The sequence below is a fragment of the Perissodus microlepis genome, chromosome 9 (genome assembly GCF_051167445.1).
Source record: "Perissodus microlepis isolate ML-2025 ecotype Zambia chromosome 9, ASM5116744v1, whole genome shotgun sequence".
NCBI classification, from domain to species: domain Eukaryota; kingdom Metazoa; phylum Chordata; class Actinopteri; order Cichliformes; family Cichlidae; genus Perissodus; species Perissodus microlepis.
In genome coordinates this window covers 30,381,950-30,396,983 of record NC_140469.1, presented here as the reverse complement: position 1 = coordinate 30,396,983, position 15,034 = coordinate 30,381,950, and the positions used below count along the sequence as shown (strand labels likewise).

General features: G+C 41.9%; 2 protein-coding genes across 2 annotated transcripts in view; both read right to left on the bottom strand.

Annotated features, from left to right (window-relative positions):
- Window positions 1–3,438, bottom strand: part of LOC146380810 (uncharacterized) — an 82,222-nt gene extending 78,784 nt beyond the window's left edge. The window contains exon 1 of the mRNA XM_084939837.1: window positions 2,181–3,438. The gene's annotated coding sequence lies outside the window, so the exon portion shown is untranslated. The remainder of the gene's footprint in view (window positions 1–2,180) is intronic.
- A 117-nt stretch (window positions 3,439–3,555) lies between these two features.
- On the bottom strand, window positions 3,556–13,811 carry LOC146380809 (uncharacterized). Its single transcript, XM_084939828.1, has 4 exons — window positions 13,516–13,811; window positions 9,603–9,678; window positions 8,044–9,394; window positions 3,556–6,490 (listed from the first exon to the last, which is right to left on the bottom strand). The coding sequence occupies exons 2-3, from the start codon at window positions 9,618–9,620 to the stop codon at window positions 8,045–8,047; spliced, it is 1,368 nt and encodes a 455-aa protein (XP_084795954.1). The 5' UTR covers window positions 9,621–9,678; window positions 13,516–13,811; the 3' UTR covers window positions 3,556–6,490; window position 8,044.
- Between the last annotated feature and the right edge of the window lie 1,223 nt (window positions 13,812–15,034).

Sequence of the window (15,034 nt, the reverse complement as noted above, 5' to 3'; positions counted from 1 at the left end):
AACTCTTCCCAACGTTTGCTCTAGAGTGGGGCTTTGCCCACACCACTTCCAGCCTGAGATTCCCTCAGAGAAATGGTGAGACTGAAAGAGAAATGAGAACAGTAAAAAGCCTTCTACAGAAAGCAGACCCATCTCTCACCATCATGGCCTATTGCACCACACCACTTGCCAATGGACATAGCCCTGCAGAGATTCTAATGGGGAGGAAACTTCGTACCACAGCCCCTATACTTCCATCCTGCCTCAAACCAGGCAGGATAAACATCACTATGCTGAGAGACATAAAAAAGAAAAAAGAGAGAGAGGAGAGATAGAAACAGTGGAAATGGTTCAACAACAGACAGAGCACAAGACCTCACTGGACTACAACCAGGAGATCAAGTTTGGATCTGGGACATGAAAGAAAACGAGACAATATAAAGCAGAGCGGAATTCTCCACGATATTATCTCATTGAGACCAATCCCCCACCCACCCAAGTCGCATATACCACCAAGTAACCAAACTACAGAAAGAAGATATCCTAGAAGCCAAATCACAACAACAGTCGCCTTGAGGATTTGGTGCTATATAAATAAAATATAAATATAACTGAATTGAATACTCAGAGGAGGGGTGTTATGGTAGGGACTAATTAAATGGTTCATGCAGCACCGTCTGGTGTTTTGTGTTGTGGCCTGCCAATAAAGGGACTCACTATGTTAAGACAGTTGTCCTTGTCTCATTAACATTGCTGCTATTATAAACCCCAGATCTACAAAAACAAGGTGTTCATCCACAGCACCTGCACAATAAAGTTTATTGTGACCCTGATACTGCAGCAGATCGCGCTCATCCATTTCCTGTTATCACTTCAAATTAGTGATGGTAAATTTGATTCTTTTTACTGAATCGAGTGTTAATGAGTCACTCACCAAAGTGAATCGGGTTTTTTGAGTCATTTGATTCACTGAGTCAGTTGACCAGAGAGTGCAAAAATTTTACATTTTCACTCAAACTTAATTTGTTTCCCTTTTCATGTAAATCCCACTGCTAAGATGAATGATTCAAAAAAAAAAAAACAACAACAACTATTTTATAGAGAAAAAAGAGCAAAAACATTTCTAAAATTAAGCAATTTCCTATCAAAATTGCTTAATAAACATTTATTTTGTTTATTTGTATTTTAATAATATATTCCTTAAGTGTGTCAAATATATATTTTCTCATCTAAATGTCCACTGCGCTGTGAGCCAGGGGGCGGTAATGCGCCTTAACATTGGTTGCCAACCAAGAAGAAGAAGAAGCTGTGAGTCAGGAGGGAGGGGGTGAGTGAGTGATTCGTTCACTCGCTCTATGATTCAGCACAGGAGGGAGGGGGTTAGTGAGTCCTGAGTGATTCGTTCGCTCTTTGATTCAGCACAGGAGGGAGGGGGTTAGTGAGTCCTGAGTGATTCGTTCGCTCTTTGATTCAGCACAGGAGGGAGGGGGTTAGTGAGTGAGTGAGTGATTCGTTCACTCTATGATTCAGCACAGGAGGGAGGAGCGAGTCCTGAGTGATTCGCTTATGCTTACGATTCAGCACAGGAAGGGAGGGGGTGAGTAGCTCAAATGTGTTGTTAGCATGTTAGCAGCGCAATGCTACTCTGAACCGAGGAGCTATTTTCTTGATGTGAGCTTCTACTCAGGGTTTTTTCTTCCAGTTCAGAGCAGAAATGCTTTTGTTACGAAACTGGCTGTTGTTTTTTTCCCCCACAATTTTAATTATAAGCTAGATATATTTCTACTAATGGAATTAGTTTGCTAACAGCAATAGGGATGAGTCAGTGAGTCAGTTGGGCTTGTGAATCATGATTCACGAGTCAGTAAAGTGATTCTCGAGTATTGAACGATTCGTTCACGAATCGAACATCACTACTTCAAATAGAAATGAGGCTGTAGAGGTTTGGTGCAGGCAGAAAAACAGCTGCAGGGACAATGAAAAGACTTTTCTGCTCCAACTTTCTGCCAGCAAACGCTCAACTTCTCCCAGCAAGCTGAGCTAATGATTAGTTGGTGTTTTTCTCCAAACACTCTCTCACTCTTCTCTCAACGTGTTCACAATAAACTGTGAACAGACACCGAGGAGAGCAGCAGAAGACCTCATTCAGGAGCTAAACTCAACATGAACTGAACTCACAGTAAAGTTAGCTCGGTGCTTACCTTTAGATGAGCCCACAAACCGAGAGAAACTCCGTGATGAAGCCGGAACTCTTTCCAAACACAGGACACAGACCAGGGAGCAGAGACCCACGTGGTTCACGCTGATCTCAGCTACGATCCAGGAGACAAGGGTGGGCAGATCGATGCAGATATCGATCAGGACGTTGGTAGTGGTTTATGATCGATACTTTAGTTTGTTTCTCTCCTCTAAGTTCACTACTTTACTCCCGTTTCATGACAAAGCAGCTCTCTCTGCTCGGCTCCTCTCCCGTACACACACGTTGCTCCGCCCTCTTCTCTTCTTCTTCTTTGTGTTTAACGGCGGTTGGCAACCAACGTAAAGGAGCATTACCGCCTCCTACTGTTGCGGAGTATGGGTCAGACTGAGTTTACAATTTGTATCCAAAAAATAAAACCTACACTCTTTCATAAACACCTATATCCTTCAGAAACCCCACCAATTCCCTCACCTGTGCCCTACTACCCTCCAACACACTCTTCAGATTAAATTCCCCAATTCCCCGCTCCTTCAATCTAGTCTGCAGAACTTTCCTCTGCACATCATAACCCTTACACCGCAGTATTACATGCTCTACTGTCTCCACCTCCTCCTGGCACACTCCACAAAGCCCCGTGTCATGTTCTCCTATCATCTGTAGTGTTTTATTTAATGCACAATGTCCCAGTCTAAGCCTGGTAATGACCACCTCTCCTTCTCCTATTACCCCTATACAACCTACACACTGCCACCACCTTCTTAAGATGATACAGTTGCCTGCCCGTACTCCCTGAATCCCACCGCTTCTGCCACTCCTGAACAACCTGCCTCCAAACAATACCTTTTGCTTCAGATCCGCTGCTTGTAATTTCCATCTCAGTCCTATTTTTGGTCAACGCTCTTTTCGCCAACCTATCCACCTTTCCATTTCCACTGATCCCTACATGAGCTGGCACCCAAAGAAAGTGAATATTGCCACCACAACACCTTATTCTGCTTATAGTCTCCAGAATAGTATACAGCATGCCCTGCCTTGTCTTCGAACAAAATGATTGTAGACTTGAGCTGCCGAGTCAGAACACACTACCACCTGCCTGATTTTCGAACACTCTACCCATTTCAATGCTACCAAAATTGCTACCATTTCAACCGTGTACACTGCCAGGCCATCCGAAGTGCGTCTGTTTATTTCAATATTTTTCGACGGAACTGCTATTCCAAACCCTGTACTTCCAGTATCTGGACTTTTAGCACCATCCGTGAACACATGAATACACTCAGGGTATTCATTCAAGCTTCCGCCCTCTTCTTCCTGCTCTGCTGTGATTTATTGTTGTGCAGTCACGTGACTCAGCAGCACATTTTAACCACATGGGGTATGTTCAAGGTTCAAGGTTCTTTATTTGTCACATGCATAGTTATACAGGTATAACACACAGTGAAATGTAGCCTGAATGAATGTGTGAATGTGCAGTAGTAGCAGCAAGCAGGTGAATTCTGTACATTAATATGAATAGACATCTGACTATTTTACAGGATAGACAATATAAACAAATTTAAAATTAAAGGAATTTGGAATGTACATTGTGCCTGGGTTTAGAGTGTCTGGAAGAGAGTCCTGTCTCAGTCAATTATAGATGATGTGAGAGGGCGGGTGTGTGTGTTTAGGGCCCGGATGGCTTGGGGATAGAAGCTCCTCTTGAGTCTCTCTGTCCTTGCCCGGATGATGCGGAACCTTCTACCAGATTGCAGAAGTTGGAACAGTTTGTTGCCAGGATGGGACGGGTCCTTCAGTATCTGCGCTGCTCTAGTCCGGCATCTCCTGGTGTAGGTGTCCTGAAGCGGGGGGAGAGCAATCCTGCAGCAGCGTTCTGCTGTACGGATCACTCTCTGGAGAGCTTTTTGGTCCTTCACACAGCTGTTCCCAAACCACGATGTGATGTTCTGTGTGAGGATGCTCTCCACAGCGCCTGTATAGAAAATCCTGAGGATCTTTGGAGAGACCCTGAACTTCCTCAGTTGTTGTAGGTGATACAGGCGCTGCCTAGCCTTTTTGGTCTGGACCTGAATGTGGGCAGCCCATGTCAGGTCTGAGGAGATGTGGACACCAAGATACTTGAAGGACTGCACCCTCTCCACTGGAGCTCCATTGATGATAATGGGCTTGTAGTCTCTGTGCTGACCCCTTCTGAAGTCCACCACCAGCTCCTTGGTCTTGCCGACGTTCAGCTGGAGGTGGTTGTCCTGGCACCATGATGCCAGATTCTTCACTTTGTCCATGTAGGCCGAAAGTTCCTCCATTCTCCTTTTTTCCTAACTTCTTTTCATTGGCCTTGATGAAAACGTCATCGTAGGAAAAAGAATTGCTAAGGACTCAAGAAAAGCAAAGAGCGCTGCTGAGAATTGGAACAGCCTTACACCCGTCTCTCTGTAACAATGTTACGCCCGGGAGGGACTCTTATGGAGGACTGCAAGAGACACACACATGGAATTAAACAATTCTGTCCTTCAATAATGATTTGTTTTTGTCTGCTAGCTAGTTTATTGTGATAGTGCTGTATTTATTATGTTGCTCTTTTTTGTTTGTTTTCTCCATACAGGTGATCCAGGTGTTTTGTTTGTTTTTCTTTCTTTCTTCCCCCCCTTCTCACCGTCTCTTCTCCCCTGTTTTTCTTTCTCTCCCTCTCTTTCTTTCATTCTTTCTCCCTGTCCTATCCCCCAGTCATGTCTGTCCCGTTTGTAGCAACCGAAAATAAAATAAAATAAGTACATAATTATAAGAAAGGTCAATCAAATGGACCAATATGGCAATGCCATGATGATTTGTTGTTGCTTAATAAAATATGCATTCGTAATTTCATTCACAATGTAAAGCTTGGAATTAGAATCAGCAAAGAGCCCTGTAAAATTTATATATAGTTTACAAGAAATGACTGTCCATTCACCTTAATGTACATGCCAGCTTTTGAGTACATCTTCTCATCTCCATGCACACAGCAATGGGGATGGTATCACAGATACGTAAAATATTGGAGGGCACAAAATTTCTGTGTGTCTGTGTGCGAGAACAGCGAGAATCAGGTAAAGCTCTTAAAGTCATCCCCCCCCCTTTGTCTTTGCTTCTTGATTTAAAAAAGGAGGAATATACTTGCCTTACCTACATATGCTATTCTACATGCTTTTAAAACTATGAAAAATTACAATTCATAGTTTTATATGTGGATTATATAATGTTAAATTACTATTAAAACAAATGACTAAGTATTTTAGACTTTAGTTTACTTCAGCCATATTCCATATAAATCAGGTATCATACAAAAATAAAAATAGCTTCAAATACAGTCATGACAATAACAGAATATGACTTTAAAGACTTAACAACATAAAGCCTCTCTGCAGCCTCTCTCTAAAGAAGCTAACATAGTCCAGAAGGTTTTCTCTTGGACGATGCCTATCTAAGAGAAACTTCTCTTTCAGAAGAAATAATGGACCACACACGGTATGGCCAAAAACTAGATCAGATGGACTGAAACCCAAAGACTCCTGGCATGTTTCCCTGACAGCGAACAGCAGTAGTTGCAACCCCTCATCCCACCTTTCTAGCGCACCCTGACTCTCCGGGTGATACGCGAATACTGTGATTCAGTTTTTAGCTCAGTCATCAGTTTCGTTTTCTGTTCAGTCATTAGCTCTTTTTTCCCCTCTTTTTTTCCTTCCTCTTTTTTTCTTTTTTTTCTTTTCCAGTGTTGTCAGCCTGTCAGTCGCATCACTCAGGGACTTCTCCATCTCTTTCTGTGTGCTCGCTACCGCTGCTTGCATAGTGAACAGCTGTTCAACTTTTCCCATAAGTTCGTCTCGAGTGGCTTTAATGTCTGCTTTAGCTTCTTCTCGCAGCACAGATATGTCACTGCTGATTCCTTTGCGCATACTAGCCAGCTGGGTTTTAATGCTGTCCAAGCTGTCTTCATACGGTTTCAGTCCACATATTTCTGCACGCAGCGTTCCCACAGATATAGGCGCTTCTCCCCCGTCTCCACGCTAGTATTAGCTTTAGCTTTAGTTGCTTCACCATATTCCCCGCTCGAGGTGGTCGAATCGATGTCTATGGTCTTTTGTGTGTATTTTCTGGTGTGTAGAACTGAAGAAGCTTCTCGGATGAGAGGTGAAACATCTTCAAGCAATTTAAAGAAGTCCAGATTTTTAGGGTCTGCTGCAGAGTGAAAGTTTTTCCACAAAGGTCACAGTGAAACTCTTTCCCACCACCACAGTGATGACAGGGTTGAGAACTGGATCCTTCTGTGTTGCTCTGCTTCTAAAGAAAGACACAAAGACAGTGTAAGTCAGGGAATTCCTTCAACATTTTAATTCTGAAAGTCGCCTGAAATAAAAAGTAAGCTGATTCTGAGGGGGTCAGGTGGGATACACTGATTGGTTTTAGTTAGATGACCCTCCCGTTGTTCATTTAGTAAATACAAGTAAAATGGATTGATTCTTATAAAGCACTTTTTTACTCTGCCTGAGCACTCAAAGTGCTTTATGAAACACGGTAAAGCATTTTGCATGCTAGAGTAAAGTGACCTGGTACTTAGACTCAATAAATGTCTTTGTTGTAGAGCAACCTTTCTACCAGTGGTAGGCAACCTTTCTGATGATGAGTGCCATCTAAAATTTCCTCAAAAGTCAATTTACCATATCAACAATTGCATTAACAATAAATTTAATAATGCTGCATATCAACAGTTACATAACTGCTAAGTGCTACATAACTTTGCACTTTTGCTGTAACGAAACAAATTTCCCACCTGTGGGACTAATAAAGGTCATCTTATCTTACACACTATATAGAACAACTTTATAGAAATATATTTGCTATATTTCAAAAAATTTTCTTTATCCATAACAAGAACACCATAACAGCAAAGGAACTATACAAACAGAAAATGCAGATGCTATTAATGGTCGCCTCACAACAATGGTAAATGGCCTGTATAGCACTTTACTTAATCCCTATGGACCTTGACACTGCATTCAGTCATCCACCCATTCACACACATTCACACACTGGTGATGGCAAGCTACATTGTAGCCACAGTTGCCTTGGGGCGCACTGACAGAGGCGAGGCTGCCGGACACTAGCGCCACCGGGCCCTCTGGCCAACACCAGTAGGCAACGGGTGAAGTGTCTTGCCCAAGTACACAACGACTGAGACTGTCGGAGCCGGGGCTCGAACCGACAACCTTCCGATTACAAGAACTGCCAACTCTTGAGCCACGATCGCCCCAAAAACAATGATAAGAAAAAATAAAATGGGCTAATATGACTTATCTTTATACAGGGATTTGCAGATTAATGTGATCCCTGCCCCTGCTTTGTATTTGAAAGTTGTGTTATCTGGGGATCATATTTTGTAACTCGTTGAGGTGTCCCGTTATATCAGCGAGAAAGAAAAGTTTTTCAACCCATCTTGATGCATGCTCAATCATCCAGGTAAGTAAACCTCCAAAAATTGATTCTGTTCATCTGCACGTAGCGTTTTGTGGGAGAAACATTTTGTCACTCGTCCAAGTGACTTCTTCAGTCTCAGCTGACTGCAGGTTTCCCCCAATCTTATATACAGTACATTTGCATAATGGTCAGTGGTTGTTGATCAATGGTCATGAGAATCTGCATAATTAAGATTAAGGAACTGAACTCCCAGCCCATTGTTCCTTCAGTGGGCTGGTTTCAGTCATTATGTAAATGTACTGTTTCCAAAATTCCAAAATTGAGTCCAGTAGAATTACTAACATGCGAACACAATTTAATGAGCACAGTTGAACGAAACAGTCAGTCTTAAACAAGAAGATAATAATATAAATACATACCTCACAGTAACTGCACTTGCAGTTTCTTTCTGGTGTGGATCTGTTGGTGGATTTTAAGGTAACGTGGAGCTTTAAAAGTCTTCTCACACAGGTCACATTTATAAGGTCTCCCCACAGTGTGGGTAAACATGTGGCGTTCTAAGTCTTTATATTTCACAAACAGTTTCCCACACTGATCACAGCAGTAAACGTCATTTCCAGTGTGAATGCGGAGGTGAATATTTAGGCTGCCTAGCAAGTGGAAGGTTTTTCCACATATGTGGCAGCTGTACGCCTTAAATCCAGAGTGGATAACTTGATGACGCTGTAAGAGGCCACTGTGAGTAAAAGCTCTGCCACACTGATCACAGCTGTATGCTTTAACTCCACTGTGGCTGAGTTGGTGTCTTTTTAAGCTTCCAGTCTGGGTAAAAGACTTTCCACACAAGTCACAGGTGTATGCTTTAACTCCACTGTGGATGAGTTGGTGTGTTTTTAAGTTTCCAGGCTGGGTAAAAGACTTTCCACATAAGTCACAGGTGTAAGGTTTAATTCCACTGTGGATGAATTGGTGTCTTTTTAAGCTTTCACTATGGGTAAAAGACTTTCCACAAAAGTCACAGGTGTACGCTTTAACTCCACTATGGATGAGTTGGTGTCTTTTTAAGCTTTCAGCGTGGGTATAAGATTTTCCACACAAGTCACAGGTGTACGCTTTAACTCCACTGTGGACGAGCTGGTGTGTTTTTAAGCTTCCAGCGTGGGTAAAAGATTTTCCACACAAGTCACAGCTGTATGCTTTAACTCCACTGTGGATGAGGTGGTGTGTTTGTAAGCTTCCAGCGTGGGTAAACGATTTTCCACAAAAGTCACAGGTGTACGGTTTAATTCCACTGTGGATGAGATGGTGTCTTTTTAAGTTAACAGCCAAAGTAAAAGATTTTCCACACAAGTCACAGCTGTATGCTTTAACTCCACTGTGGATGAGTCGGTGTGTTTTTAAGCTTTCAGCGTGGGTAAACGATTTTCCACAAAAGTCACAGGTGTACGGTTTAATTCCACTGTGGATGAGTTGGTGTCTTTTTAAGTTAGCAGCCAAAGTAAAAGATTTTCCACACAAGTCACAGGTGTATGCTTTAACTCCACTGTGGATGAGTTGGTGTGTTTTTAAGCTTTCAGCCCGGTTGAAAGACTTTCCACACAAGTCACAGCTGTACGCTTTAACTCCACTGTGGATGACTTTGTGTTTTTTGAGGTTTCCAGCCTTGGTAAAATCCTTCCCACACTCATCACAGCTGTATTTCTTCTCTCCCTTTCTTCTGTGAGGTTTGTCGGCCTCCTGAGAGCGCTGACTTCTCGCTCCATGTTGGTCCTGCAGTGACAGAGATACAAACAGAGGCAGTGAGTGAAATGCAGTCGTGGAACAAACTGAAACTCCATTAGTGGAATCAAAGATGTCAACAAACACGTCGTAGGTGTGTTACCACCACCTTCTGCTGATAGTATCACATTACAATGATGTGCTACAATGAGAGTTGTAACGTGCACACAGTTTCAATAGCAGAGATATTCTTGCTCACCTTTTGGGTTGAAGTCATTGTTTCCTCTGTAGTGGCTGAGCTGAGTCTAAATGGCTCGTCTCCTCCTGATGATCAGCTGGAACAAAAAATATATTTATATGTATTTCATCCTTGACCAAAAGAAGCCGAGATGGAAAGCTCAAATCCACTCAAACTAAATGTCTTCAGTCAGTGTGTCAGCCTCCAGTTAACAACAGTGGTGAGAAACTGCAGTAATAAACCTCCACTGAGTAACTTCAGTTTGGTGCTTCATTTGAACCTCATAGATTTTATTAAACAAAATGGATAAAAAATACTCTACAAAACAGAAGGTGAGCTGATAGTAAGAGGGTCATCATCTCACACTACATCAAGATTCTCAGACCATGTCATGGTTCACTTGATCCCTGCAAACAAGCACAAACTGAAACTCTCTAAAGCTTTTGTGAAGACACTGAAGCAGTGGACTGATGAGGCTGTGGAGAATCTGCAGGTGTGTCTGGACTGCACCGACTGGGAGGTTTTCAGGATTGTTACCAACAGTTTGGATTATTATAGAGATGCTGTGACATCCTGTGACATCAGCTTCTGTGAAGACAGCTGCACAGCATCACACGCCAGGGTGAGTTAGAATAATGACGAGCTCTGGTTCACAGCTAAGCTAAAGGAGCCTGAGGTTGGAAAAGCAGGAAGTGTTTCAGACAGAGGCGGAGGCAGACATTTGATACACCCGGGGCTTAGCCCTAAAGGGTAGTATGCATGAATTGGGGGGGTTAGAAATGACTGAAAGATTAATAGGCTCTGTTTTGGCAGGCAAGGCAGAACAAAATCAGGGCTGTATCATGACACGCGGACTAAACCCCAATTCAACCAGACCCACAACTGATCCGGAATTAAAACAGGACTACAACAGTTCAAAATCAGGACTACTTAGGATTTAACCAAGACAGAACCAGAATCAGAACTAGATGATAGTAGCACTAAAAATCATCATAGACCTGCACTACACTTATTTTTTAATTCTACCAAAGTACACTATTTAGATTGAGGAAAAGTTTATATAATTATTTAGCCTTGTTGTGCAAACAAGCCTGCAAAACTTAATAAATATAGATTTTGAAAAATAACAAACAATCAAGCCAAACACCAACATCATCAAATATACAGTTGAAACCAGATATTTACATACTCTTCAGATAAAAACACAAACACTTTTTGTAACATCAAATCAGACTAAATGTTTATTTTTTTAGATTGATAAATATAAAAAACATATTTCTTAACTTTAAGAGTAAAGAGAGAAACTATCTGTATTTCTTAATTGTAAATGGCACCAAATTGTATTCAAAACTGAGCCACACTTATGGAGCTCCACAATTCTTTTCCTGGTGTTTTGGTTGATATCTCTGGATTTTTCCCATGTCACAGAAACAGGCTCAGTGTTTTAACTTATATGCATCCACAGGTGTGCCACCAATTTACTCACATGGACTCTACTAACCAATCAGAAGCTTCTTAAGCTCAGAATGGAATCGTCTGCAGTTTTCTTATTAAATAACAATAAACTTAGTGTATATGTACACTTGATGAAAATGATTAAAATAGACAGCGGAAACCGATTTATTTAGCCGTGGAGGGAAACAACTGAAAATATGAAATAAACAAATGTAAGCTAAGACTCTCTAAAGAAACAGCATTGTTGTTGTTCGGCTTTTCATTTCGCCATTTGTTGATTCACTTGAAGAGCGAGTAACGTAATATGGGTCAAGTGATCAGTTTGACATCAATCTTTCGTGATACACCGTCATATTTACATTATTTGTACAGTACAAATGATTTGCTTTGGTACCTGGTCGAACTTCAGTTCTCCTCTGTCTGCGTTTCTCCAACAGAGCACTCGCAGGCAGCAGCTGCCCCGCCCCCTCGCTCAGTTGCTTAGTGTCTGAGCTTGGATCATACCAAAATTAGGGGGGATTTACGCATAGTCGTAAATTCCCACAGTGTGCACTTGTGCCAGGTTGAAGGACTACTGTTGAAGGACTACTGCATATAAATCTGTTCAGTTAATACTAATTCATATCAGTTGATATAAGGAAAAAAATAATGTAAATATGGTAAGAAAATGGTTAAGAGTTTCGCGCGTTCTCCTCACTGCAATAAACGACTGCATGAGAGACGCAAGTCATAATCACTCTCGTGATTCTTTTCCCCCTGTTTTCAGGTAAAAGTGTTTAAAAGTTGATATATTTCCAATGTGTACACTGTTAAGATATTTAATAGGTAATCCTTCATTGTTTTGTAAGAGTTTAGAAACATTGTATTTGTGCACATATACGTGGCGGTTTTGAGCCTCAGTTTTGTACTGTGTAATGGCCAGTAAGATAACGGCAGGAGCTAAAAACGCCGCTATTGTCAGCCATTTTGTCAGGAAACCTGTTCTGGCATATATGGTAAGATGGTAAATGGCCTGCATTTGTATAGCGCTTTACTCAGTCCCTAAGGACCCCAAAGCGCTTTACACTACATTCAGTCATTCACCCATTCACACACACATTCACACACTGGCAATGGCAAGCTACATTGTAGCCACAGCTGCCCTGGGGCGCACTGTAATCACTTTAGTATTTTGGTTTATTATTTAGTGTTTTTCTTCCACCATGTGACATTTAGCAGTACAGAATGTGAAACGTCTCTGTTCATTTTCACTGCAATAAACAACTGCATGAGAGACGCAAGTCATGATCACTCTCGTGATTCTTTTCCCCCTGTTTTCAGGTAAAAGTGTTTAAAAGTTGATATATTTCTCGTTTTCAGGGGTGTAACACACTATGTGCTTCGAATATTGTGTGTACTTTTTGTTTTATACAGTTGTCAGCCAGGCATCTAACTATGAAAACATTACTCCAAAAGATCCCAGGCTTCTGAAAAACCAACCCGGGCATGAGCCCAGTAAGCCCCTCCCGCCCCTGGTTTCAGAGTGGGGACAGAGACAGTTTCAAAGTTCAGCTTTAGTGAGGCAAAACTCCAAAAACTGTTTTCATCTAACGACTCTGCTTCTGTCTGGAAAACACTCAGACAGTGAACCAACCACAAAACTAAAGACCCCACTGAACCAACAATGCACACCAACAGCCTGAACAGCTCCTGCTGTGGATTCTACCAACAATGACCTGTTACTCCCCCACCCAAGACTTTCAACACCTTCAGCAAACCCCGTGATTATAAAACATGTCCTGGACCTGATCACTACTTCACAGTCTCTGCACCCTCCATGGGTAAATAGAAATAGAACCCCACACAAAGCCATATGTTGTTAATAAAGTGCTACATAAATAAATTTTGATTTGGTAAAGCAGCTGGACCAAACTCAAGATTCTACGTCATGAACCACAAATGGACAACACCTCTTCTTCTTCTTCTCCCAAATCACCAAGAGCTGCACATTAACCACCACATTCTATTTTAATTCTCAGCACTTTCAAATATGAACTTTCATCTGTTTCATTAGTTTTGTTAACATCTTCCTGTGCATCACTTTACAGCAGCCAGACTCATTAAAATGAGACTTTGTAGGAGTTCACTTCCTCTCATGTGTTCATCCACAGCAGCTGGACAATAAAGTTTATTGTGACCCTGATACTGCAGCAGATCGCTCTGATTTCCTGTTATCACTTCAAATAGAAATGAGGCTGTAGAGGTTTGGTGCAGGCAGAAAAACAGCTGCAGGGACAATGAAAAGACTTTTCTGCTCCAACTTCTCCCAGCATGCTGAGCTAATGATTAGTTGGTGTTTTTCTCCAAACACTCTCTCACTCTTCTCTCAACGTGTTCACAATAAACTGTGAACAGACACCGAGGAGAGCAGCAGAAGACCTCATTCAGGAGCTAAACTCAACATGAACTGAACTCACAGTAAAGTTAGCTCGGTGCTTACCTTTGGATGAGCCCACAAACCGAGAAACTCCGTGATGAAGCTGGAACTCTTTCCAAACACAGGAAACAGATCAGGGAGCAGAGACCCACGTGGTTCACGCTGATCTCAGCTACGATCCAGGAGACAAGGGTGGGCAGATCGATGCAGATATCGATCAGGACGTTGGTAGTGGTTTATGATCGATACTTTAGTTTGTTTCTCTCCTCTAAGTTCACTACTTTACTCCCGTTTCGTGAAACGGCAGCTCTCTCTGCTCGACTCCTCTCCTGCTAACAAATTTTGCTCCGCCCCCTTCTTCTTCTGCCGTATAGGGTTTACTGGCGGTTGGCAAACAGCAAAATGGTGCATTACCGCCACTAACTGGTGTGGAGTGCGGACCGAAAAGACGAAAAAAAAAAAAAAATCAAATCCTCTCGAACAAATGGGTCTGCCTTAAAAACCAAAATACAGCCTGATAACTTTCACTTATAGAGGTCGAGCGAAACAAATCAATCAAGTCCAACTTCACTTCCATATCGTCCAGCTTTTTGATCAGTTGTCTCCTTTCAATATCAAACCTCTGACAATTCAGGAAAACATGTTCTGTTGTTTCCTGTTCCCTACTGCAGTCACACTCCCCTGTACAGTGTTTACCTATTAAAAACAATGTGCTATTTAAACCAGTGTGTCCGAATCTCACTCGAGATATAATCGTATCCTCCATCATGTTTCGGCCTGTACTTCTCATTTTCCCCACTTTCCTTTGGATTTTATAAAACCATCGCCCTTTTCTCTCTTCCTCCCATTGCTATTGCCACATTTCCTTCATTTTGTATCGTACTGTACTCTTGAGCTCCGTCCTACTCACACTAATAACCATATCTACCATCGGTCTCCTTGTTGCGACTTTTGCTGTCCTATCTGCCATTTCATTTCCTTTACCTCCATGATGCGCTGGTACCCATAAGAATGTGACCACAAGCCCCATCATAACAATTCTGAACAATGTTTGCTGGATCTCTATCAGAATGTCAGGTCTGCAGTCTGAGTGACTGTCTTGCAGACTGGCCAGTGAAGAGCTCGAGTCTGAAAATGTCACAGATCTTAGTGGTTTTGTTTCTTCAATCCACTGGAAAGCTAACAATATTGAAGCCATTTCACACGTGTACACTGATAAATCGTCACTGATCCTTTTCCCTACCTTGATATTAAATTCTGGAACTATAAATGCTATCCCGCTTTGGTTGGCTGTATTCTTTGATGCATCTGTGTAGATTTTGACATAACTATAATACTGATTAATATATTCCTGTGCTGTATGTGAATTTAAGAGAAAACCCCTCTCCTTGTTCTTTTTCTTTAACAATGTGAAATCTACTACTGCATCAGGGAGCATCCATGGTGGTATTGTAGGCAACGGTACTGTTTTTTCTTATGTTTATCTTGTCCAGATTAAGTTCAGCTGCTTTCTGTCCCACTGTCCACCCAAAGCTCTTCAAGTCATGTTTCTCTTTTTCCCAGCATGGTTGGAAAACTGTTT